Source organism: Puma concolor, chromosome E2, assembly GCF_028749965.1.
Source record: "Puma concolor isolate L17-30 chromosome E2, mPumCon1.1.hap2, whole genome shotgun sequence".
Classification (NCBI taxonomy): domain Eukaryota; kingdom Metazoa; phylum Chordata; class Mammalia; order Carnivora; family Felidae; genus Puma; species Puma concolor.
Window position 1 is genome coordinate 59854001 of NC_141681.1, and position 25214 is coordinate 59879214.

Sequence of the window (25214 nt, forward strand, 5' to 3'; positions counted from 1 at the left end):
GTCCCCTCCCTCAGCCAAGACTGGACCCCTAGTCCTTCGGCCCGCCCCCACCCCCAGCCCCCTGGAGTTCAACCACAGCTCCCACAGACAGGGGATCAAAGAGTTTGCATTGAACCCCATCAGGGGGGACAGACAGGGGTTTCTGTCTCCTTTTCCAATCAGGAAGTCCTTCCTGGTGTCTGGCTGCAAGCCTTCTTGCTGCTGAACCATGAGCCCCAGATGTACCGGGTCCCCAAGCCCAGCTGCTAGTTTGAATCCACTCCCAGTCCGCTCCCTCCTGGTCTCCCCGTGTTCCCTGCTGGACAAGAGAGGAGCAGATGGGTGGGTGCTGGTGCATGCCCCCTCCCCCCCATCAGGTCCCTTTCCTGAGCATCTCTAAGCACAGCGGGGCGCCTGGCCTGGAGTCTCTGGCTCCCAGTGGGAGTTTGCAGTAGGACACCCTCGCTCCCCGCCGCCACCCCCCTCCTCGCCAGGCCTCAGCTGCCGGCCAGCCCCCTCCCTCCCCCCACTCCTGTCCCCTGCTGCCGCTGCAGCCTCGGCAGGCAGCCTCTCTTCCTTCTGGCAAAGCGTCCAGCCCCTGCCTGCTCCTCCCCGGTCCAGGGCGCCTCTGGCAGGCGCTCCCCTCGCTCCCGCCCTCCCTCTCTCCTTCCCTCCCTCCGGTGGCCGCAGCCTCCTCCCCTCTCCAGCTTGCGTCCCCTTTCACCCCGTCCCTGCCTTGGAGTCTGCAAACATGAGGGTCTTGGCCTGCCTTATCGGTGAGTGACCCCTTCTCCTTGGGGACTCAGGGACCTCTGACCCCTGAGCTCATCCACTTGAACGACTCAGACTTCCGGGACCCTGTCTCTGGTGCTTGGGATAAGGGACATCTGGTCCTCCTTGCCTGATCCCCCGAGGGACCCAGCCTTCTGCACAGCCAGCCCTACCCTCTTAGGACCCCAGGGACCTACCCTCCTCCCCCACCGGCCCTGACCCTGGGGGGTGGGGGTCACCCACCATTTGACCTTAGCCAGGCCCCTGGGGGGAGCACAAAGCCTGGCTCCCAGCCCTGACCTGAGGCATGTGAGGCCCCGCCTGTCTCAGGGACCTGAGTCTTGCCCAGCCCTCTACCCAGAGTCCTGCCTCACAGTAGTGGGGTTTTTGGTTCAGAGGTGTGCACATTCTGTGTGTGTGTGTGTGTGTGTGTGTGTGTGCACGTGCGTTGGGGTATTTAAGACGAGGGGTCTGCACTGGAGAAAGCACCCCTTCGGGCCTGCCCTCACTCTACCCTACCCCTCCACCCCCCTTCCAGCAGCTCTGATGGGGATCCAGGCTGTTGGTAAGTGGCCCTGAGCACGGCTGCCTGACCTTGCACAGTTGCAACCCACCCCTGCCCAGCCTCACCCTCCACTGCAAACCTGGCTGCCCTGCGTGGGCTCATGACCTCGGGCACTTCTTCCCCCCAGAACCACCGCTGACCAGCCTCCCACTTCCTGTGGGGGCCACTGTTCTCCTGGGAACTCAGGAGCTGGGCTGCCGGCCTCACACCACACCCTGCAGGACAGACAGCCCCCCACCCCGCCTTTCCTGGGCCCCGCCCCCCCAACTGTCACAGCCTTTCCTCTGTCCCCCCAGAGAGGCTGCGTCTGGCCGATGGCCCCCACGGCTGTGCCGGCCGCCTGGAGGTGTGGCACGGCGGGCGCTGGGGGACCGTGTGCGACGATGGCTGGGACCTGCGGGACGCCGCCGTGGCCTGCCGCGAGCTGGGCTGCGGGGGCGCGCTGGCCGCCCCCGGAGGCGCCTTCTTTGGGGAGGGCGCGGGGCCCGTGTGGCTGAGCGAGCTGGCCTGCCGGGGCAGTGAGGGCCAGCTGGGGCTCTGCCCCCATCGCGGCTGGAAGGCCCACATTTGCTCCCATGAGGAGGACGCGGGCGTAGTCTGCGCAGGTGAGGGGCCCTTGATCCTCCTTCGGGGGCGCTCCCACAGACGCGACCCAGAAGTCCAGGCACCCCCAGCCCCAGACGCCCCCTCCAGGACTCCCAGCTCACTGCCACCTGCCCCCCCACCCGGGTCTGCCTGTCCGGGGCGAGGGTGGGGGGGCGCCCCGGCCACAGCTTCTGTGCTGTCCTCAGGTCAGCGTGTGGCCAACTCCAGGGACGGGGACGATCCACCTTCGATCCTGGAGGGGGACCCCTGGCCGGGGCTGTCTGGGGAGCTGAGCCCTGGCTCGGAGGAGCCTCCAGGGACACACGGTGAGCCCACCCTGGCCACGCTCTCTCCCCGCTTCCCACTGTGAGGGAGAGGGGTCTTCCACTAGCGCCTCCCAGGGGACAGATGGAGGCAGCGGCCGCGTCCCCCGCAGGGCCCCCGTCACAGCCCCCTGCACATCCTCCTGCACCTCCTGGGGCTGTCGGGCAGCGTGGCCTGTTCCCCCCGGCGGGAAGGTGAGCGGCTCCCGGCTGAGGTCTCCCTGCTGTCTCTCCCAGCACCCCGCCCGGCTGGGACCCCACAGAACAGCTCCAGGAAGAAGGGTCCCCGGCCACCCAAGCAGGCCAAATCCACCAGGGCCCCTCAGCTGACGGCTGGAGCCCCCCGACACGGTAAGGCCCCTCCACACATCTGGACCAGCCCAGCGACCCCTGGGTGCCCTCCTCTTCACCTGTAACTGGCAGGCCCCCAGCTCCACTACGCCCCTCGGGATCCAGCGAGGCCCAGCGCCCTGTCGTCCCCCGCCCCCACCTGATCAGGAGACCCAGGCACCCCACCCCGCTCAGATCCTGGCACCCCTCTTCACGGCCTGGCTGGCAGGTGCATCTCAGGCCACCGCCCCCTCTGGGCCTCGGTTGCCCTGGATGGAAAACGAGGGCTGTTTGAATCTGCTTTTCCCAAGCTGCCCCCCCCCCAACAAGACTCAGCACTCCCTCCTTCCCTGCCCCCCCCCCCCCCCGCCAGAGCGGCTGCGCCTTGTCTCGGGCCCCCACGGGTGCTCCGGTCGGCTGGAGGTGTGGCACGGCGGGCGCTGGGGGACCGTGTGCGACGACGGCTGGGACCTGCGGGATGCCGCCGTGGCCTGCCGCGAGCTGGGCTGCGGGGGCGCGCTGGCCGCCCCTGGAGGCGCCAGATTCGGCCCGGGCTCAGGGCCCGTGTGGATGGATGACGTGGGGTGTGGAGGCGGAGAGCAGGCTCTGCGGGACTGTCCCCGAAGCCCCTGGGGTCGGAGCAACTGTGACCACAGCGAGGATGCGGGGCTGGTCTGCACGGGTATGTCCCCCGCCTTCCGGACGCTTACCCGAAGCTGCTGCTTGCCCCCCCTCATCTGCCCCTACTCACAGGCTGCGGTGCCCGCACCTGCTTGATAGAGCTCTCCTCGACTCTCTCCTTCCCCCTGCCCCTTCCCTCCTCTCCCTCCTCCCTTCCTTCCCCCTCCCTCCTCCCTGCCCTCCCCTCCCTCCTCCCTGCCTTCCCCTCCACCCTCCCTGCCCTCCCCTCCACCCTCCCTGCCCTCCCTCCTTCCTTCCGTTCCCTCCCTCCTCTCTTCCTTCCCCCTCCCTCCTCCCTTCCTTCCCCTCCCTCCTCCCTTCCTTCCCCTCCCTCCTCCCTTCCTTCCCCTCCCTCCTCCCTTCCTTCCCCTCCCTCCTCCCTTCCTTCCCCTCCCCCTGCCCTCCACTCACTCCTCCCTGCCCTCCCCCTCACTCCTCCCTGCCCTCCCCCTCCCTCCTCGCTGCCCTTCCCTCCCTCCTCCCTGCCCTTCACTCCTTCCTCCCTTCCTTCCCCTCCCCCCTCCCTGCACTGCCCTCCCCCTCCCTGCCCTGCCCTCCCCCGACCTCCTCCCTGCCCTCCCCCTCCCTCCTCCCTGCCCTCCCTGACCTCCTCCCTGCCCTCCTCCTCCCTCCCCTGCCCTCCCTCCTCCCTGCCCTCCCCCTCCCTCCTCCCTTCCCTGCCCTCCCCCTCCCTCCTCCCTTCCCTGCCCTCCCCCTCCCTCCTCCCTTCCCTGCCCTCCCCCTCCCTCCTCCCTTCCCTGCCCTCCCCCTCCCTCCTCCCTTCCCTGCCCTCCCCCTCTCTCCTCCCTTCCCTCCCCCTCCCTCCTCCCTTCCCTTCCCTCCCCCTCCTCCCTTCCCTTCCCTCCCCCTCCCTCCTCCCTGCCCTCCCCCTCCCTCCTCCCTGCCCCCCCTCCCCCTCCCTGCCCTCCCCCTCCCCCCTCCCTTCCCTCCCCCTCCCCCTCCCTGCCCTCCCCCTCCCCCCTCCCTTCCCTCCCCCTCCCTCCTCCCTTCCCTCCCCCTCCCTCCTCCCTTCCCTGCCCTCCTTCCTCCCTGCCCTCCCCCTCCCTCCTCCCTGCCCTCCCCCTCCCTCCTTCCTCCTACCACTCTCCCTTCCCTTCCCTCCCCTCCCTGCCCTCCTCCTCCTACCTCTTCCTCACTCCCTCCTCTCTTCCCTCCTCCCCTCTCCCTTTCCTCCCTCCTTCCCCTCTCTCTTCCCTCCTTCCCCTCCCTTCTCCCTCCTCCCCACTCTCTACCCTCCGCCTCCCTCCTTCCTCTCCTTCCTCCCCCTCTCCCTTCCCTCCCCTCCCTCCTCCCTCTCTCTCTTCCCTCCTACTCCTCTCCATTCCCTCCCCCTCCATGTCCCAGGGGGAGGGCAGGGAGGAGGGAGGGCAGGGAAAGGAGGAGGGAGATGGGGGTGGGGGGTGGGAAGGGAGGAGGGAGGGAGAGGGCAGGGAGGGGGAGGAGGGGAGATAAGTTAAGACTCCAGGGAGGGCTAAGTTGCTGGGGAGAAGTGAACCCCATGAGGCGCCTGGGGAAGCTTGGTGCCCCACCACACCTTTCATTCCTGGGGGGCCCCACAGGGGAGCCCCTCGTTTCCTAGGAGCAGATGCAAGTACAGGCGTGTCTGACCCCTCTGGTTGGTTCGTGTCTCTAGAACACTGACTGGGGGTGATTTGCCCCCCAGCCCATCTCGGGGGGGGGGCGGGTGGAAAGATGGACTCCATGCTCCCTAATGGACCCAGGCCTCACTCCAGAAAGACCTAACAGAAATGTACCCTGAAACCAGAAGAGGTTCCTATGTAGCAGGTGGTTCTCAGCGGTGGCTGGGGGGGGGGTGGTTTTCCCATCCCCCACTCCCCAGAGGACATTGAGCGAAGTCCGGCAGTCACGCTGTAGATGCTACTCTCATCTGGGGACTGGAGCCCCGGGAGGTTGCTGGACATCCTACAGTCGCAGGACGACCCACGGCAAGGAATGACCTGTCCCCCGATGTCCTTGGTGCTGAGCTTGAGAAGCCCTGCTTTACAGGACTGAGGCAGGCGGCCGGGGAGCGGGGGGCCAGGCCAGGGCGGTGGATGGAGGGGATCAGGGCCAATGTCACCAGGGCCTGCCCCCCGGGGAGGCAGGGGCATTGCGGGCAGGTCACAGCCGGACTCTTGGCGAGAGACTTCCCATCCTGGAGCCTTTCCTCACCGGCAAACTGAAGTTGGAGTGCCTACTGCGCAGCGTCACCGTGGCCCGGACGACGGATGGCTCGGCACCCACGTGTCTGTGCTGGTTTCCTGCACGTGGGGCTTACACCTGCTCACCCGTCACAGTCTCCCGTCTCTCTGTTCTCCCCGTCTCCCCACATCCAGGTCCAGCCCCCCGGCTGCGTCTGGCCGATGGCCCCCACGGTTGTGCCGGCCGCCTGGAGGTGTGGCACGGTGGGCGCTGGGGGACCGTGTGTGACGACGCCTGGGACCTGCGGGACGCCTCCGTGGCCTGCCGCGAGCTGGGCTGTGGCGGGGCGCTGGCCGCCCCCGGAGGCGCCTTCTTTGGGGAGGGGGCTGGCCCCATCCTCCTGGATGACCTTCGGTGTCGGGGTAACGAGACAGCCTTGCGATTGTGCCCAGCACGGCCCTGGGGCCAGCACGACTGTCACCACCGGGAGGACGCCGGGGCCGTTTGTGACGGTGAGGAGGACAGCAGGGACCGCCTGGCCGGGGGTATGGTAGAGCCACCAGAAGTGCGGAAAGCTTGGGGGGGGGGGCTCGCGTGGTCTCATAGTGAACACCCCACGGGCCCCTCTCTCCTTCCGTCCTGACTGCCGCCTCGCCCCATCTTGTCCCCATCCGTGCAACCTCGTCCTGCAATGGCGGTCCTGGGCTGGAGGGCGGCACGTGGTGATCACCGTCCCTCCGCCCCAGGGATGCCTCTTGGATATGTCCCTCCCACGGCTCCGGCGGCAGTGGACGGCAACCACTCTGCCTCCCGCGACTCGGTGTCCGGGCCCCCGCCCCCCACGGCGAGCCAGGCCTCGCGGACCGCAGGCGCCTCCCCTCCGCCTGCCTCCCCCACTGCCCCGCGGGAGCCTGGACCCGAAGCCGGTGAGTCTGGAATGCTCCCCAAGGAAGCGGGGTCTTCCCTTCTGCCTCCTCCCCCTTGGTGCCCACCCCCCCCCCCCCGCACCCTTTCTCCCTGCTCAGAGACCCTCCCATCAGGGGTGGAGGAGAAAACAGAGCCCCACACCCAGAAGGGTCTGTGCTTGCTTGAATACTCTGCTGTCACCATCCTGAGTGTTTGGAGGTTGTCTCCTCACAAACGCTGAAGGGACCCACTCAACGATAGTTGTCATTTTCATTTTTTAAAAATGTGTATTTATTTTGAGAGAGAGTGAGCATGAGCAGGGGAGAGGCAGAGAGAGAGAGAGAGAGAGAGAGAGCACAAGTGTCCCAAGCAGGCTCCCAGCTGTTGGTGCAGAGGCTGATGCGGGGCTCGAACCCCCAAACCGTGGGATCGTGACCTGAGCTGAGAGTTGGAGGCTTAACTGACTGAGTCACCCAGGCGCCCCTCGTTTTGATTTTTTAAATGTTTACTTCTTTTGAGAGAGAGAGCTAGTGGGGGAGGGGCAGAGAGAGGAGAGAAAGAATCCCAAGCAGGCTCCAGGCTCTGAGCTGTCAGCACAGAGCCCCACGCAGGGCTCAATCCCACTAAGCATGAGATCACGGCCTGAGCCAAAATCAAGAAGAGCCAGACACTTAACCAAACGAGCCACCCAGGTGCCCCAGTAGTTGTCATTTTTTAAACACTGGTGTTAGTAGTGTTCGGGGGCGGTGCAGCCAGCCGATCAAGACGGGACTGTCATTGGAAAGATAGTGGGTTTCTCTCCCACCCCGGGGCAGGGGCCACCCAGGGAAGCCCCAGGGGCGGTCAGCAGGCAGAGGGAGCGAGGGGCAAAGGCCAGCAAGAGCCGTGACTGGTTTCTGTGGGAAGGATCGGGCAAGGCCAGGTGGGCAGGGTCAGGACCGGCTCGCTGGAATCACTTCAGGGAGCCGTGGGGCGGAGGGGCTGCCCCTGGTTGTGGGGCACCCGGCCCTGGGGGGCTGAGGGCAGGTGGCCGGTGGCCCAGAGCGTGAGAGCCGCGTGGAGGCTGTGGGGGGTGGGGGGTGGGCCCCAGACAGGCTGGCCTGCACAGACAAGGCACGCTCCGGCGGCGTCTCTAGGAATCAGCCAACCCTCCGAGGGACAGTCTGTCCGGGTCAGCAAGGCCCGACGTCACAGCAGGAGAAATACAGAAAATAAGAAGGCAGGGTTGGTGCAGCTGTCTCCTCGAGGGTGGGAAAGGCCGCAGGGAGGGGAAAATTGATTCTCCTACGGGAGGCCTCTTTCCCCTTTTGCTGAACGACAACAACTACGAGCATTCACTCAGCACTCGCTGGCTTGTGTTCCAAGTACTCTACGTGTCTACGCCAGGTGACGCTCCCAGCCACGCGGGCCCTGGGTGCTGTTTGGTCTCTGTGTCACTCATGAAACTCCGTGATTAAAAAAATATGGGAGGGGCGCCTGGGTGGCTCAGTCGGTTGAGCGTCCGACTTCGGCTCAGGTCATGATCTCGCCGTCCGTGAGTTCGAGCCCCGCGTTGGGCTCTGTGCTGACAGCTCGGAGCCTGGAGCCTGCTTCAGATTCTGTGTCTCCCTCTCTCTCTGACCCTCCCCCGTTCATGCTGTCTCTCTCTGTCTCAAATAAACGTTATAAAAATTAAAAAATATATATATGGGAAAGCCAGGACTCCAATGAAAGCAATTTGTTCCAGGGCCCATATTCTCTTTTTTTATTATGGTACAATATATACATAATATAAAATTGACCATCTCAGTCACTGGTAAGCGTACAGTTCAGCGGCACTAAATACATTCGTAAGGTCGTGCAGCCACCAGCATCCAGCTATAGAACCTTTTCGTCGTCCAGACAGACACCCCAACCCATTAAACACGGACCCCCCAGCCCCTGGCTTCTTCTATTTTCTGTCTCTATGAATTGGACTCCTCTGGGGACCTCATAGTATTTGTGCGAATGCCCTCCAGCTTCATCCATGTTGTGACACGTGTCTGAATTCCCTTCCTTTTAAAAAAGTTTTGTCTTATTTTATGTTTGAGAGAGAGAGCGCGCGAATGAGGGAGGGACAGAGAAATGAAGACAGAATCCGAAGCAGCCTCCAGGCTCGGAACTGTCAGCACAGAGCCTGACATGGGGCTCAACGAGCTCAACGAGCTCACGAGCAGTGAGATCATGACCTGAGCCGAAGTTGGAGGCTTAACCGACTGAGCCCCCCAGGTGCCCCCGAATTCCCTTCCTTTTCAAGGTGGAATCATATTCCGTTCTGTGTGTATACATACCTCATTTTGCTGTCCCTTCATCTAGTGACGGACGTTTGGGCTGTTTCCAAGAACAGTGCCGCTGTGAACGTTTGTGTGAATAGCCATTTTCACTTTATCTGGGGTATATCCTGGGGAGTGGGATAGTAATTCTATGTTTAACTTTTTGAGGAACCGAGACTGTGCCCGACCCTATCCCTGTGCCTAAGGCGGACGGTGGCACAGCGGAGGACTAATATGCAGCTGGATGGAAGGCAGGTGGAGGGACACAGAGAGCCGGACGGCTTCCTGACTCCCATCCTTCGGGTCTCTTCCATCCTAGGCTCCCCCCAACTGCGCCTGGTGGCAGGGCCCAGCAGGTGTTCGGGCCGGCTGGAGGTGTGGCACGCAGGGCGCTGGGGGACGGTGTGTGACGACAGCTGGGACCTACGGGATGCTGCGGTGGTCTGCCGCGAGCTGGGCTGTGGCGGAGCTCGGCAGCCGGACCCTGCCGCTGGCCGCTTTGGCTGGGGGGCCGGCCCCATCTGGCTGGACGACGTGGGGTGCTTGGGGACCGAGGCTTCGCTCTCTGACTGCCCCGCTGCGCCCTGGGGGAAGCACAACTGTGCTCACAATGAAGATGTTGGAGTCACCTGCACTGGTAAGGAGGCCCTAGCCACCCACTAGTTCCTGGAGGGCTTCCTGGAGGAGGGAATGGGAACTACCATCTGCACTAGCATCTGCTGAATGCCCGTCTCCTAAGCCCGGGCCCTGGGCTGGGTGTTTTCACACACGTGACCTCACAATAGGTCCAAGTTAGTGGATGTTATGCTCAATTTACACGATGAGGCTGAGGCACAGAGAGGTTAAGTAACTTGCACAAGGTCACACGGCAACGAAGTGGCAGAGTTGGGATTCTTTCTCCTCCTCCCATTCCCAAGAACGCTCCCCAAGATGAAAGGAAGTGAAGACAGGGCCACTGGGAGATGCACAGAAGCCAGAGTGAGGGCCAGCTGCAGTAAAATCAGGCTTCGTGTTCGCCGTTCGCTTCCAACATTTATCGAGTGCCAGGCACTGAGCCAGGTGCTGGGGCCTCCGGATGCAAAGAACACAGTCCCGGCCTTTGGGAAGCTCGCAGCTCACTGACGCAAAGATGTACCAACAGATCACTGCAAACCTGTGTGACATGTTACCATTTTGGAGGTCCCCAAGACCAACTTCGGGTTCCATAATTTCCTGGAAGGACTCACAAAAGTCAGAAAAGCTGTCTTAAAAGCCAGCCGAGGGAGGCAGCACAGGGGGCAGGCTCAGGAGAGACCTTCATGGAGCTTCCAGCCACCCTCTCCCAGGGGAGTCATGCGACATGTGACAGCACATATAAAGTACTGCCGGGCAGGGACGCTCCCCAGCCTCGGTGTGCAGGGTTTGTATAGGAGCTCGGTTACAAGCTGTGCCTGCCCACCTATCACCTGTCCACGGCACAACGTGGGTACCAATTCTCTGGTCGCCCCAGGAGCCGGGGGGCAAAGGGCCCAAACTTCCTCTGGGCACAGTGAACATTTTCCTGCACACAGTGCTAACCCGAGAGATGAGAGAACAGTGGCAGTCGTAGCGATGGAGCCCCTGCACCTACGCCCTTTCCCTCTCCTCTGGAGGCCGTGGGAGCCACGGCAGGGTTTTCAGCTGGGGAGTGAGCCGTCGGATCCGGTACCACCCTGGTGACTGGTGAGAGGTGGACAGTGAGAAGTCACAGGAAGTGAGGCCATGCGTGGCCAGAGAGAGGAGGACGACAGGTCGGATGTGAGAAGGGCACAGAGGGCCAGTCACATCACTGTACGAGACAAGGAGGCAGGGGGTGGGGTCAGATTTGGCTGGCCACAGTATCCCCAGGGTCTGGCACAGTGCCTGGATCGCAGAAGATGCTCAACAAATGTTTGTCACGTGAATGAGTGAATGAATAATGAAGGGATTAACGGAAACTTGGTGATTGCAGAGAGGGGAGGTGTAGACAGATAATCTTGTCATTATGGTGCCCGCCATCTTCCCTGTCCTCTCCTTGCACCTTCCAGAGACCCCTGGCCTGGACTCTATCTCAGACCCCTTCAGTTGGAGCTGGATCCCTGGCCTGGGTAGAGATCCGGATGCCTGGCTCCCCAGGGAGCTGGCCACCAAGCCCTCTGCGAGGCTGACCCCCAGCGTTCCTGAGAAAACCACCACCAAGGCCCCAGGGAAAATGCCCAAGAGTACTAAGAAGTGGGTGACCAAAAACGCAAAGCGACCGACCACTCAGCCCCCCGTGATGCCAACCACTAAACATTCCAGGGTCCTGGGCACCCAGAGGCCCCTTGAACTGACCTCACGGACCACCACAACCCTGACCACTGAGGCCTCCCACAGACCAGTTTCAGAGTCTACTGCAAAGCTGACCACTGGGGTCCCCCACGGGATGACCTCACATACCACTGCAACACGGACTCCCCGGGCCCCCCGAGAACAGACCTCTAAGGCCGTGGCAACGTCAACCACTCAAGGCCCCCGAGAGGTGACCTCTGAGGCCACCGCAACGCGAATCCCTCTGACCCCCAAGGAGTCATCAGCTGAGATCCCAGCACAGGGTTCTCCAGAGTCACCCAAAGACCCAGCCCCCTCCCCCACTGGGAGCACCACTCGGGGATCAGGTGAGTGGAGGGAACACAAGAGGTGAGGCTGGCCCCTCTTGACCCCTCCTGACTTGGGGACTTCTACCGGCAGGCCCGTTCCGCGTGCGTCTGGCTGATGGGCCCAACCGGTGTGCTGGCCGGCTGGAAGTGTGGCATGCTGGGCGCTGGGGGACAGTGTGCGATGACAGCTGGGACCTGCGGGACAGTACCGTGGCCTGCTGGGAGCTGGGCTGTGGAAGGGTCCGGCCCCGAGTGGGCAAAACCCACTACGGCCCCGGGACGGGCCCCATCTGGCTGGATGACGTGGGCTGCAAGGGAATCGAGGCCTCGCTGAGTGACTGCCCTGCTGGGGCATGGGGCCAGCACAACTGTGACCACGAGGAAGACGTGGGGCTCACCTGCACTGGTACTGGGGATGGGGTGGGGGACCCAGAGTCACTGCAGGAGATTCTGGAAGGGTAGTTTGGAGCTGCAGCAAGGACCTCGGAGACAGGGCAGGGCTCAATCCATGCCCCACTTTCTCCCAAGGCTACGCCGACGAGGATGATTATCCCCCCTGGACCTGGGATCCCACCTCGGGAGAGGACCTGGCCAAGGGGACCACCGCCGCAGGGGTGCCTGGACACATGCTCTCCTGGGGCACCACCAAAAGCCCAGGGGGACCCTCCCCAGCAACAAGGCGTCTTCCACATACAGGTGAGGGGCACGGCCAGGGTGCGGAGGGGGCCATCATCGACCTGTGCGCGCCTCCCCAGGCAAGTTTTCCGTGGCCCTAGGGCCCCTAAAACATTCCCTCTGGAACTCCTCGTGGAGAGGCTTGAAGAGGAGACCCCCCCCCACCCCATTCCCACCCCAGGCACCGTGTGTCTCCGAGAATCAGACCAGACTTCGCAGGGTCTGAGCCCACGGTCCTCCCGCAAACCAGCCAACCAGGAGTGACACCTGGGCCTGGGCCCTTCCACCCCGACAGCCCCAGCTGGCCCAGGTCACCGCGTTGTCATCCCCCCAGGGCCCTCCACTTGGTCCTCCCCTCATGCTCTGGTCTGGGTCAGGGACTGGTTCAGTGGCAGGGTGAGGAGCCCCGAATGGAGGGTTCCCCTCCCTTTGGCCAGTGGGGCGGCCTTCAGCCCCACAGCTCGGCCCGCGGCCCCTCTCACTGCAGCGGGAACTGTCCTTTCCACCTCTGTGGCCACACCTGGGGGCGTGGGCCTCAGCCCAGCTCTCTCCGGCTTCACAGCGCCTCCCTCCCGGGCCAGCGCCCTCGCGCTTGCGTGTACGTGCGTGCGCGTGCTTTCGTGGGCGTCTGCGCGGCCCACGTCCCTGCGCGTGCGCGTACGTGTGGGCGCGTGCACTCGTGAGCGTTGGCGCGGCCCACGTCCCTGCGCGTAGCGTGCTGTCGCGGGTTTCTCTGTGGCCCGCGTCCCTGTGGGTGAGTGCGCTCCCAGGCATCTCTGTGGCCCGCCCCCGCGTGCGTGTTGGTGCTCTCGCGAGTTTCTCCTCGGCCCGCGTGCGTGCGCGTGCACGCGCCCCTCCATCCTCTCGGCCCTCGCCGCTCTCCCATCCACGCCGCCCCTCCGTCTCCGCATCTCCGCGTGTCCGCCTCCCGCTCCCCGTGGCTCTCGCGTGTTCGCATCCAGTGCACGTTCCCAGCCTGCCTGTTTTCCACACTCTACGCCTCCGCCTCCTCTTCGGGTTCCGCTGTTTCTCAGGCCGGGTCACTACTTTCCCCATCTGACACCCCCCACCCCCACCCCGCGCTCCCTGTCACCCTCGTGCTCCTTGCCTCGCACGGTGGCTTCTTCGCCTTCTCCTCACGGCTGTCTCCTCCTGCCCCAGCCCCACCTTTGCCGCCCAGTCCAGCCTGCCGCACCCGCTGCGCCTCGGGCTGCTCTCGCCCTCTGCTTCTCCGTGTGCCCTCCCATCTCCTGAAGGCCCCACTTCTGCCTGTGCCCCCGCGCTCCTCTGCCCCTCTTCTGCGAGACTCGTCCCCTCAGGACCGCCCCTCCCCTCGCCCCCTTTCCCGCCTTTTTGTGGCGCGCAGCACGCACGCGCACTCCGCGGCCCTTGGCGAGAGAGCCCGGCTCCGGCGGTCTCACGCCGTGTGACGTCACAGGCGCTCTGCGCCTCCTGATTGGCCGGTCAGCCCCCGCCCGCGGTAATAAAAGCCGGGTGAGGCGCGTCGGGGGCTTCTAGAGCGGTCGCCTGTCTGCGAGGCTGGGCTTCTGATGCGAGCGAGAGAGGGAGGGGAGGAGCAGGCCGAGGGGCCGCCGCGCTGTAGGGTGGGGAACCCGAGTTGTGAGCCAGGGCCCGTCCAGCCCAGTTTTAGAGGTGCTGCACCTCGGTGCATTGTGGCCAGGGTTCTAGAGCTCTTGTTCTCTGCAACCCGGAGCGGGACCCCTGCCTGTCCCATTGCGCCCCCTCGCGGTGGAGACGGTCACACGCTGGGCGGGGAGTCCCTTCCCTCGGAGGGGGTGGGGGGCGGTGCGGGGTGAGAAGGCATTGCTTGAGCACCGACAAGTGCGAACTTTGCAGGGGGAGGCTCGGGGTAGTCACGTGTACCGTCTTCACAGTGAGGCCAGCTGGGGAGTGGGAGCAAGCATAGATGTGGATTCCTGTCCTCACTGCAAGGTGACCTCGAAAAACATGAGTCCACCTGGGTTCCGGTTGTGGCTCCACCAAGATGAGAACTAGGTGACCTCCGGTCGCAAACCAACGAGCAAAATGTGTGTGAAATAGTTTAAAACCACAGAACGTTGGTTGTTAGATTTATTTACCGTAAATGAACAATCCCGGGGAAGGAGTTGTTCTGTCTAGCAGAGCAATCGGGAAAAGCCTCACAGAGGAAGTGGTATTATCCCCAGCAGCCGACACCAGGAGGAAGGGATTTCTCAGAGGAGCAAAAAAGCTGACGTTGAGAAAATTGCACTGCCAGTTTGGGCCATTGTCATCTCCACTGGACTTTTAGTTCTGTCGTGTGTTTAACTGTCCGTTTGTATTGCTACCCTGACACAGAACCACACATTTAGTGGCTTAAAACAACACAAACTTATTTTGCAGTTCTGTAGGTCAGAAGTTCAACAGGGGTCTCCTAGGGCCTAAAGCCGAGGTGTCAGCAGGGATGTGTTCCTTCCGGAGGCTCTAGGGAGAATCCATTGCTGTACCTTTTCCAGCCTCTAGAGGCGCCCACATTCCTTGGCTCTTGGCCCCTTCTTCCATCTTCAGAGCCAGCAATGTTGCATCTCTCCGAACTGCCTTCAGATCTTTCTCTGTCCTGATTTTAAGGAGATGTCCCAATTGGATTGGGTCTCCTTGGACTGATGCAGGACAATCTCTTCATCTCAAGGTCTGGACCTTTAATCACATTCTGCAGTATCCCTTTTGCCACATTAGGTAACATATTCACAGGTTCTGGGGATTAGGGCATGGACATCTCTGGGGGAGCGTTATTCTATCTACCACAGAATCTATGTTGTAGAGACTCAGGAACTTAAATGTTTGTCGAATGATTGGTTGAATGAATGAATGAGAAACCACAGTGTGAGTCTGGAGACGGCATACAGCCGAAGCTAGACAAAGTCTAGCTGAAGCTCACAAAGCTTGGATTTTCACTTCCTAGTTCACTGAAGTAACATTTCTTGAGGCTTCTCAGAATTTGGAGACACGGACATTAACTTTCTGTTAAATGCCCACTGTGTGTCAGGCACGAATACTAACCCCTGGGAACGTAGCAGTGATGAGCAAGGGAAAGGGAGGCTGAGATTTACAATTTAGAGTAGGATGGGCAAGATATTCCTTACTGAGAAAGTGCCCTGTAAGTGATGACCTTAAGAGAAGGGCAAGGACATCAGCATGGCTGGAGCAGAGTGCGCCGGGCAGGGGGAGAGTGATAGGAGAGGAGGCTAGAATTTGAGTTTTGTTCTGCACGCAGTGGTGGAGAATTTTAAGTTTGGAAGGACATGATCACATGTGTATTTTCAAAGCAGTCACTGAGGATGCCAGATGAGAAATGGATGGAGAAGCTAGAGTGCATGGCGGGAGACCCGGAGGTCTATGGCGAGGTGACAGTGGTCTTGACTGGGGTGGTGGTGGAGACTGAGGGAGAAGTGGATGTATGTAAGCTGTATTGTGGGAGTTTTGAGCTGAGGTATTTGAGTGATGGGTCAGATAGGGTGTGAGAAGAGGAAGGTAGGGGATGGGAACCCACCTTCCACTGGATCTGGGGACACTGCGGGTGGATGCAGAGGACCACAGTGGGAATAGAGATCCACTGGGGACGCATTGGACACACTCAAGTGGACACACCAGATACGCAATCCTGGAGCTCTGAGGCGTGCCTGGGCTGAAGCTGTAAGTCGACAGATGGAATTTGAAGCTGTGGGGATGGATGAGGCTATGCAGACGGACAGCCGTGCCTAGTGGACCTCCCACACCCAGCTCGGAAGGTGGGATGACTCATGGATTTCGGCTGTTGCCGTATGTTATGGCTGCATGAGGCCGTGCAGAGGGGAGAGGACCCAAGATCGAATGCAGGATTAAATGTAGAGGTTGGATGATAATAAAAACAGTAATAGCTAATATTCATCAAATGCTCTCCATGTGCCAGGCACCATCTACATGTGTCACATGGTTTAATTCACTTCCTCCCCACGGAACCTTATGAGAGGAGCACTATCCTTAACACCGTTTTACAGATAAGGAAACTGAGGTGCAGAGAGGCCAGTACAGCAAAGGGCAGAGCTTGGCTTCATACTCCATCATTTACACTCTTAGCCACTCTAGCCATAGAGACAGGGAAGGAGCATATGACAGAGTTAGCTCTGAAGAACCCAGGAAGCATAAAGCAAAGCATGACTTCATTGAGGGGGAAAAGGGAGGGGCTTTGAATAAAATCCTAAAGGTTGAATAAAAACTCACCAGGGAAGGAGTGAAGACTCGGCAAATTTGCACCCCAAGGGAAAGAGGTCTCCATTTAGGACAAGGTAGACCTGTGTGGGTCTGAAACCTAATACTGCGCCTTAGCTGTGTGACTTTGGGAAAGCCCCTTGCCCTCTCTGGGCTTCAGTTTGGTCATCTGTAGTGAGACAGCAGCTTCTCCACCCACCCTCTCCCCATGAGATTGCCAAAAATTAATATGTCTGACAGCACCAAGGATGTGGGATAACGGTGGGCATGAGACTCTGTTCCTGGGTAGGAGAGCAGTTTGACACTAGGGAGATGCATTTGCCTTTCACACAGCAATTGTACAACTAGGTGTTGAGCTCTCACTCATGAGCCCAGGGACACAGTTATAAATTCACTACAGTTGTATTTGTAACCACAGAACATTGGCCACAGCCTAGCCCTCTGTGAACAGGGGCGTCGATGAACCAACAGATGTGTATTTCTACAATAGAACATTATCCAAAGGTTAAAAGGAACCAGAGATATATGGATTCAATTCCAAGAATAAGCTTATCACATGCCATTCAGTAGATGCCACCACGGTACCCACTTTACAGGTGAGGAAATTGAGTCGTGGAGAAATTGGTGGCTTGTTCACCCAGCTAGGAAGGGACACGTCTGAGAAGTAGCTGCCCAAGGACATGTATGGGATATACGTGGATGTGCGTGGTCTTAAACTAATCGTAGGAAGTGTGGAGAAACAATATGGCGTCGGGGAGTACTTCCTCTGTAGCCAAGCTGTAAAGACATGTTTGGCAATGATAAGCTGGACTTTGAGCAGCGGCTCCCCCTGATGCAGGGAAGTGATGTGGTTGGGTCTCATGAGGGCTATAACTCTGCCATGCTGCTGCTTCAATTAAAAATGCATATATTTCAATGAAAAAAAAAATCGATCACACACTAATGGACCATGAGCAGGTGGCCATATCTTAGAGCACATTTCATGAACACAGAGACCGAATGCGTGTGCTTGCAGCTGGGGGACTGACACTTTAACAGGAAGAGAGCTTCCATTTGTGTTCTTAATGGAGCCCTCCTAAAACCCAGCATCCTGAGAAGAAATCTTCACAGCTAATGGTTTTTTTTTTTTTCCCTCTAAACTCTTTTTTCCATTTTTAATTTTTCTCAACGTTTTTATTTATTTTTGGGACAGAGAGAGACAGAGCATGAACGGGGGAGGGGCAGAGAGAGAGGGAGACACAGAATCGGAAACAGGCTCCAGGCTCTGAGCCATCAGCCCAGAGCCCGACGCGGGGCTCGAACTCACGGACCGCGAGATCGTGACCTGGCTGAAGTCGGACGCCCAACCGACTGCGCCACCCAGGCGCCCCCATTTTTAATTTTTAAATTAATAGTGCTGCTAATGTTTTTTAAAATTCCTAATGAGTATGACCATCAGGTAGGATTTCATAGCTATCCTCTTAAGGTATTTATCAGGCATGGGGAAGGTATTTAATTAAGAACAGTTAACAGGGAGACATGACTATAGTATCTGCAATGCTGGGCATCGGGATGAAGACCCTTGTCCTGTTAGCATGCAATGTATTAGGTGACAAAGCCAGGGATTTCTGCACCTGGGACAGCTAGCCACAGAGCTCAAGGCGACCAGGACAAACATGTCCAGGGTGGCAGACACCATCCTTCTGAGCGCCTCAGGGTTTGGGGTCCAGTGTGAGCAGCAATGTGTGGAAGGTGCTGGAGAGGTGGGCAGGGACAGTTAATGAAGGGATATGAGGAACATGGACTTTATGGTTGCACAGTTTGAAGACACTAAAACCCACTGAATTGTACAGTTTAAGGTATATGAATTATATCTCAACAAAGCTATTGTTAAAAGCTAGAAGACTTATTTCAATCTTTCTATTCTCCCTATATAAAATGGTATATTTTACATTTATAAAATGGCATATTTTTATATTACACAGCTGACCATTGAACAACATGGGGGTTAGGGGCACCAACTCGCACGCAGTTGAAAATCTCCATGTAACTTTTGACTCCCTTAAAACTTAACTACTAATAGCCTACTGTTGACTGGAAGCCTTACCAATAACATAAACAACACACATTTTGTATGTATGTATGTATGTATATAATATATATGTATGTATATATGTATTACACTGGATTTATAGTAAGCTAGAGAAAAAAGTTACTAAAATCATAAGGAAGAGAAAATGCATTTACAGTACTGTACTGTGTTTATGGAAAAAATCCACATATAAGTGGACCTACACATTTCAAACCCACAGTGTTCAAGGGTCAGCTGTATATTATACATTTCTATGTTATATAAAATTGTCATGTAGAGATTATCTAAGAGACCTAGGAAAAATATTATGGAAATATTCCTGGTAGTTCATTACTAAATATATTACAGGGTTTTTTTTCCCCCTAGGAAAAAAAATAAAGAATGAGGAAGAGCAGGGACTTCAGGAAAGCGAAGTAATAACTGTTCTTATTTTATAAGCTAGTTTAGTCCCAGTTTCTGTTATTGGTAGTTGAAAGCATCTCAGCTGAGTCACCAGGGTGGCTGTGGGGGCAGGGAGGAGATTGGGGTGGTGGTCCAGGTGACACAGGATGAGGCCTGAGTTGAATTCCGGGATGAACAGAGGGTCAAAATCAAGAGAAGTGAGACTCAGTTCTCCCTATATCTCTTAAGGTGACAAGGATGGTTATGAGTCTTTTCGGACATGGGATACACCTTCAGGAGGGGCTCTGCCCAAGGGGACACCCACCACTCTTACCACTGGCACCACCCGGGACCCAGACCATCCCTCTCCAGCTCCAAGGATCTGTGGAGACACAGGTGAGGCATGTAGCTGTGGCGAGGGACCAGGGTGTTTGTGTTGTGGGGCAGAGATGGACTGCACATTCCCCAGTGGTGACCCCACTCTCACCCCCAGACCCAACAGAAATACACCCTGAAACAAGGGGTTATTATCTACATCAGTGGTCCCAACTGGGGATGATTGGCAATATCAGAATATGTTTGGGATCGTCACAACTAAAAGAAGGGAGTCTACTAGAACCTAATGGGTAGAGGCCAGGGATGTTGTTACATATCCTACTCTGCACAGGACAGTCCCCCACAACAAAGAATCCCAGCTCCAAATGTCAACAATGCCCGGATTTGAGAAACCCTAACCTATACTATGCAGTTCACTCTGACAAATCAATAACAAAATGACAGGAAACCCTCTAAGAAAATGGGTAAGAGTTATGAACAGGTGATTCACAGAAGGGGAAGCCCAAATGGCCAACAAGTTTATGTAGAAACATTCACACTCAAAAGAAATCAGGAAATTCAAATTAAAATGATGACAAGCTTGGAAAAAAAATGGAAAGGTAGCTAATATCAAGTGTGGGTGAGGACGTAAGGAGACAGACATCCCCACTGGATACAGCGATTCGATAAAAACAATTCAGTGAAATTAGGGGCACCTGCCTGGCTCATTCGGAAGAGTGCGCAACTCTTAATCTCAGGATCGTGGGTTCAAGCCCCACGTTGGGTGTAGAAATTACTTAAATACAGAAAACTTTTAAAAATTTTAGTGAAATTAAATATGATTGCACATTATGACCCAGCAATCCTGTTCCTAGATATGTATTCCAGAGAAATTCTTAAATAGGCTTATAAGGGAAACATATATGAAGGTGTCCTTTGGAATGGTGTGGTATCAGGGAGTTGGAGGCAAGTTAAGTGTCTGACAGTGGGTAACGAGAAATGCAATGGGTGCACACGATGGATCCATGCAATAGCTAAAAGAATGACTAGCTGCACACACAGCAACACACAGAGTTCATGGTAGGTACGAACAACATGATATGGAGGAAGGAAGTCAGAACCAGAGTGAGAGCTCCAGCAGAATGTGATTTACAAAAACTCAAAGCACAAACACAAAAATACATGTACACTTAATGTATTAACATACGCACTTATATGGATTCTATATTGTGTGAGAACATACATATCTTTAAGGACATATGTCAAATACATTAAAGGAGGTAGCTATGGGAGAAAGTGAGAGGGATGGAGGTCGGGGAGGAAAAAGGAGAAAAAGGAAGAGGAGACCCTGCAGGACTGTTGGTGACAATGTACACAGGAGTATGATTAGCTTAGCTCTCTGCACCGTGGGTCTGAAAAATTAAAAATCAATACCACTCTAGATATCTGAACCCCTACAGTACATAAGCATGCTGAGATTCTTGAAATAGTAACTAAAACCAGCTAACATTTATAACAATATGCCGCATGTCAGGTATTATTATTCTAAGCAATATATATATTACCCCTTTAGCCCTCATAACATCTACATGAGCCCTATGATGTAGGTGTTAATGCCCATTTCACAGAAAACAGAAATTGAGGTACAGACATCAAGGCCTATGACAGTATTAATAGTCATGAGAGTGTCTATTACGTGCTAGGCATTGTGCTAAGTGCTCTGTATACACGTGAGCTCCCTGAGTCCTCATGACAGCTCATCCACAAACCGAGATTCAAGACAGTTTTGTGACTTGTCCACAGTCACCTAGTTAGGAAACGATGGAGCCGGGGTGTAAGCCCAGGCAGCCTGGCTGGAGGCCAAGCCCTTTACTTAACTGCTTCTTCAACGTTGTAAACACAAGGCAGGAACAAGATGCACCTAAAAAAATCCTACAGGAAAACTGGAATCCTCTAGCGCTGTGTCATTCAATATGGTAGCTACCAATACAGCTGGCTATTTTAAGTGTAAATGAATCAAAACCATTTTCTTGGGCAGACTAGCTACACTTCAAGTACTCAGTAGCCACGTGTTATCATTTCCATCACTGAGAAAGTGATGTTTAATGGTCTAAACTCTAAATGCAGAGGACCTTGCTTCGCATCTTTTCCCGCAATTTGTGAACTGTATCCGTGCCACCTGTGGCAGGTTACCTACCATCTAGGCCTGATTCCCTGCATCTGCGAAAAGGGATACAATCCGTTCTTACCTGGAAGCTAGGCCAGGAAAGGAGGGCGAGGCTTCTCACTCTACTCAGGCCCTAAATTTAAGGGGCTGCCCAAACACTCAGCAATCAAGGTAGATAATACCTTTATATTTTAAAAATAACAAATTAATGCAAAACATTCACAATGAGCTAAATATCAAAAATTTAACTAAAGGCAAAAATTTAACTGAGTCTCTTTTTTGGATCTTTTGCGATAATTTTACTTAAAACTGACATAAAAATCTTGATTACTGAGATTGCGCTTTGGAACCGCTCTGCATCCCCCCTCACACTTCTGCTCCTTCTGGCATTTCCCACATCCCTCCCCCAAATACCCCTGTGGCCCCTCCTGCATCCCCAGGTAAGCCTCCACGTCCCCCACACTTTCGCATCTCCCTGCAAGCTTCCACTCCTCCCACCGTCTTGCTGCCCCCAACATTTTCGCTGCCTCCTGCCTTCTGAGGTAGCCCTCTCCGTCGCGTCCCTCATGCGCAGTGGAGGACGCCAGGTGGCGCCTGGAGACATTGCAGGAGGTGGGGAGGTGGGGCGCTGGGGGTGGGTGAAGTCTGCCGGTGACCCAAGACGTCACGAGGCCTTGCGCCTTCTCATTGGTCAGCTCTTCCCTGGAGGGGCGTGGCGGGCCGCGGGAGTAGGTGGGGCGGACTGACCTCGGGCCATCCGTCTTTCCAACTCCTCCAGGTTCCGAGAGAAAACTGTGGCCCCAGCGTAGGCTGCTGCGCCCCACATCGTCCCGGACGGTGCCCCCTGCCCCTTCCCCAGATCCCTCCGCTTCGTCAGAGCCCCCGGGCTCACCGGTGACCTCCGTGACCTCCAACCCTGTGCCATGGTTCATTCCGGAGGCAGCTTCAACGCGGAAGGTGACCTCTGACCCTCCTGACACTTTGCCACCCAGCCCGGACCTGGCCTCCTGGACGAGCTCTGACCTCACCTTGACAACCCCTGGCCTCACTTTGTCTACTCCTGACGCCACTGTGATTGCAGCATCGCAGTCTGATCTCTCACCTACCCCACCACCCACCTTGCCCAAAGAGCTGACCTCTGACCCCTCTGCACCAGAGGTGGTGACCCACCTTTTTTCTACCTCAGAGTTGACTACAGAATCTGTCACAATCCCAAACTTGGACACAGCTCCATACCCCAACTCAGTTCCAGATCATTCCAGATCCCCAGACCCCTCCACAAGCCCCTACCCCACTACCACCCCTCACTCTGCCTTGACCTCTCACCCCTCTACCTCCACTACCTCTCAACCCACTACCACCTTTCCCCCAACTACAACACCTCACTCCACCGCCACGCCTCACTCCACCACAACCTCTCACCCCGCCATCACCCCTCACCCTACCACCACCCCTCAACCTGTTACACCCCCTCAACCCACCACACCCTCTCAACCCACCACACCCCTTTACCTTACCACAACCCCTCACCCCACCACAGCCCTTCACCCTACCACAACCCCATACCCCACCACGACCCCTCAGTCTACCACACCCCCTCATTCTACCGCCGCTCAACCCACTACAACCCCCCACCCTATCACAACCAGTTACCCTGCCACGACCCCTGACTCCACCATGACCCCTCATTCTACCACCTCTACTCATCCCACCATGACTGCTGACCCTACCTCAACCCCTGTGGTTACTGTCAAATCCATTCTAACTTCCTTGGGAACAGAGTTCTCTCCCACTCCAGTGCCAGCAGTCAAGCCCAGCCTGCACCCCTGGTTGACCTCCATGGGAGCCGCTCATCTCTCTCAGATGTCCAGCCTAGCGCCTTTTCCAGCCTCAGAGTCCAGCCACCCCAGGTCTTCCCCAGGCCCAAGCATGGACACACTGTCCACTGAGGATTTCCAACCACCAAGAAGCCAGAGCCCCAAACCAACTCCACCACCCACCCAGACCCCACACTCAGCCTCTGACCCCACAGGGACCTCTGACCTCCATTTGTCTTCTATGGTCCACCCCTTGGATCAACCTCCTCCTGACCATTTCACCCTAAGGCCAACCCCTGGGCAGGACCCAGACCCCGTTGGCCCATGTGTGACTCCAGCACCACCTGTAAAGGTCATGGCCTGTGAGCCGCCTGCCCTGGTAGAGCTAGTGGCTGCTGTGAGGGATGTGAGTGGCCAGCTGCAGAGGCTGACCCAGGTCCTGAAGCAGGACCAGCAGCAGCGCCAAGCTCTGGAACTGGGGCTGACTCAGCTGGTGGAGGCCACCCGGGGTCTGGGGCAGCTGGGTGAGGTTGTAAAGAGACTGGCCGAGAGAGCCTGGCCCCCCAGCACACCTGCACCAACCACCACCACCCCAGAGGAGGAAGAAAGGCCTCTGAGGGGAGATGTGTGACCCTATATGGGATTTGAGGGGCTTAAAATGCTCCCAATCAAAAAATGAAAACCAAAGTATCCAATTAAAAACAAGATATCAATGACATTTGTGAGGACCTAGGGGAACCCCAGGGAGATGGAATCACAAGAGTGACCTTGATTTATGAATGCCACAGGCACCATGCAAGGCACTGATTTTATGATGAGGATGCTGGTGATGATGGGTGATGATCATGATGGTCATAGTGACTATATGTAGTGAGAATGATGATGGTGATGGTCATGATGGTGACAATGATAGTGGTCACAAGGATGATGGTGATGGAAGTAATGTGGGAGATGATCATGGTGGTGATGATGACAATGGAAGTGATGATGATGATGATGAAGGTGATCATGGTCGTGGGCATGATGTCGATGATCATGGTATGAAGATCATGGTGGAGAGGATGATGATGGTGGTGGTCATGGGAATGATGGTGATGATTGTGGTGATGAAGATCATGATGGAGATGATGATGATAATGGTGGTCATGGGCATGATGGTGATGAAGGTCATGGTGGAGATGATGATGATGTTCATGGGCGTGATGGCGATGAAGATCATGGTGGAGATGATGGTAATAATAGTGGTGATGGGCATGATGGTAATGATCATGGTGATGAAAATCATGATGGAGATGATGGTGATGAAGATGATGCCACCATGGGAGCTGATGAAGCCCTATGAAGGCAGAAATCTTTGTCCTATTCACAGATGTATGCCCGGCTCTTAGAGCCTGATGCAGGGTACACACTCCATAAATATCTTTTGAATGAGTGAGTACATGACAATAATAATAATGACTAATATTTGTTGGGTACTTCCTTTAGGTCAGGCTCTGTTTTCAGGGCTTTATGTGCCTAACGACACTTTATCTTCATGAACACCTGCTGAGGAGGGTACTGTTACCACAGCTCAGCAGAGACAGGGTGAGCTTTGGAGCCTGAATGCCTGAGTTTGAGTCCTTGTGCGTGTGAGACTGAGCCAGTTTCTTAATTTCTAGATGTGAGTTTTTCCAGCTATGAAGGAGGGATAATAAAGACACACCTTATGGGTTGCTGTGCCGATTAAATGATAAATTAACACATATGTAAGTGTGGATAACACAGGGCCTGGCTCTTGATAAGTGCTCGTTCTGGGATAGCTGTTATTGTACGTATCCCCTTTTTTACGGATCAGGGCACTGAGGGCCCGGGTCATTCAGGGCATACATAATGGAGCCGTGACTGGGACCCAGGCTTGTCTGACCCAGGGTTCTTGCTCATAAGTCAGAGTATCCTGGACTCGAGACTGTGACCAGGCAATGGGACTCTGGTGGTTTGTTTCCTTTCTCTGAAAGGGAACTTTCTCCACCTCTTCACTGGTGCACAGAGATAGTCATAGTGTCTGCCTTTGGGGTGGTGGTAGTTGTGGGGATTAGATGAGGTAGTGTGGGCTAGGACAGAGCTCGGCACATCATGTGCTCAGTTAACAAGAATGATCACGATCCCTTTCTGAATGCACTTCTGTGTGCCTGACCCAGTGTGCCCTCTTAACACACTACATTCCATCCTCACCACAGCCCTTTGCAGGAGGAACTCGATCCTCATTTCAAAAAGGACACTGAAGCTCAGAGAGGGCAAGCTCTTTGCCTAAGGCCACACAGCAGAGTAGGAACTCAAACCCAGAATAATACA

The 25214-nt window shown here is 56.7% G+C and overlaps 1 protein-coding gene across 3 annotated transcripts; it reads left to right on the forward strand.

The window, feature by feature from the left end:
• The first annotated feature begins 30 nt into the window (after window positions 1–30).
• SSC5D (scavenger receptor cysteine rich family member with 5 domains) lies at window positions 31–23601 on the forward strand. 3 transcript variants are annotated; one of them, XM_086690732.1, is made up of 14 exons: window positions 31–755; window positions 1289–1315; window positions 1612–1920; window positions 2107–2226; window positions 2461–2574; window positions 2927–3235; window positions 5592–5909; window positions 6144–6323; window positions 8914–9231; window positions 10640–11248; window positions 11322–11636; window positions 11759–11926; window positions 18834–18980; window positions 21845–23601. In XM_086690732.1, the coding sequence occupies exons 1-14, from the start codon at window positions 731–733 to the stop codon at window positions 23512–23514; spliced, it is 4629 nt and encodes a 1542-aa protein (XP_086546858.1). In that variant the 5' UTR covers window positions 31–730; the 3' UTR covers window positions 23515–23601. The 3 variants fall into 3 exon arrangements, with proteins under 3 accessions (XP_086546858.1, XP_086546860.1, XP_086546861.1); XM_086690734.1 differs by having other exon boundaries at window positions 1292–1315; XM_086690735.1 differs by lacking the exon at window positions 11322–11636 and having other exon boundaries at window positions 33–755.
• The last annotated feature ends 1613 nt before the right edge of the window (window positions 23602–25214 follow it).

What these genes read in the sequence shown, in the direction of transcription:
- SSC5D (XM_086690732.1), top strand. Translation starts at nt 731, where the DNA reads ATGAGGGTCTTGGCCTGCCTTATCG. An exon ending in CGCGGGCGTAGTCTGCGCAG is followed by an intron (nt 1,921 to 2,106) that starts GTGAGGGGCCCT and finishes TGCTGTCCTCAG; the next exon opens with GTCAGCGTGTGGCCAACTCC. An exon ending in GGAGCCTGGACCCGAAGCCG is followed by an intron (nt 6,324 to 8,913) that starts GTGAGTCTGGAA and finishes CTTCCATCCTAG; the next exon opens with GCTCCCCCCAACTGCGCCTG.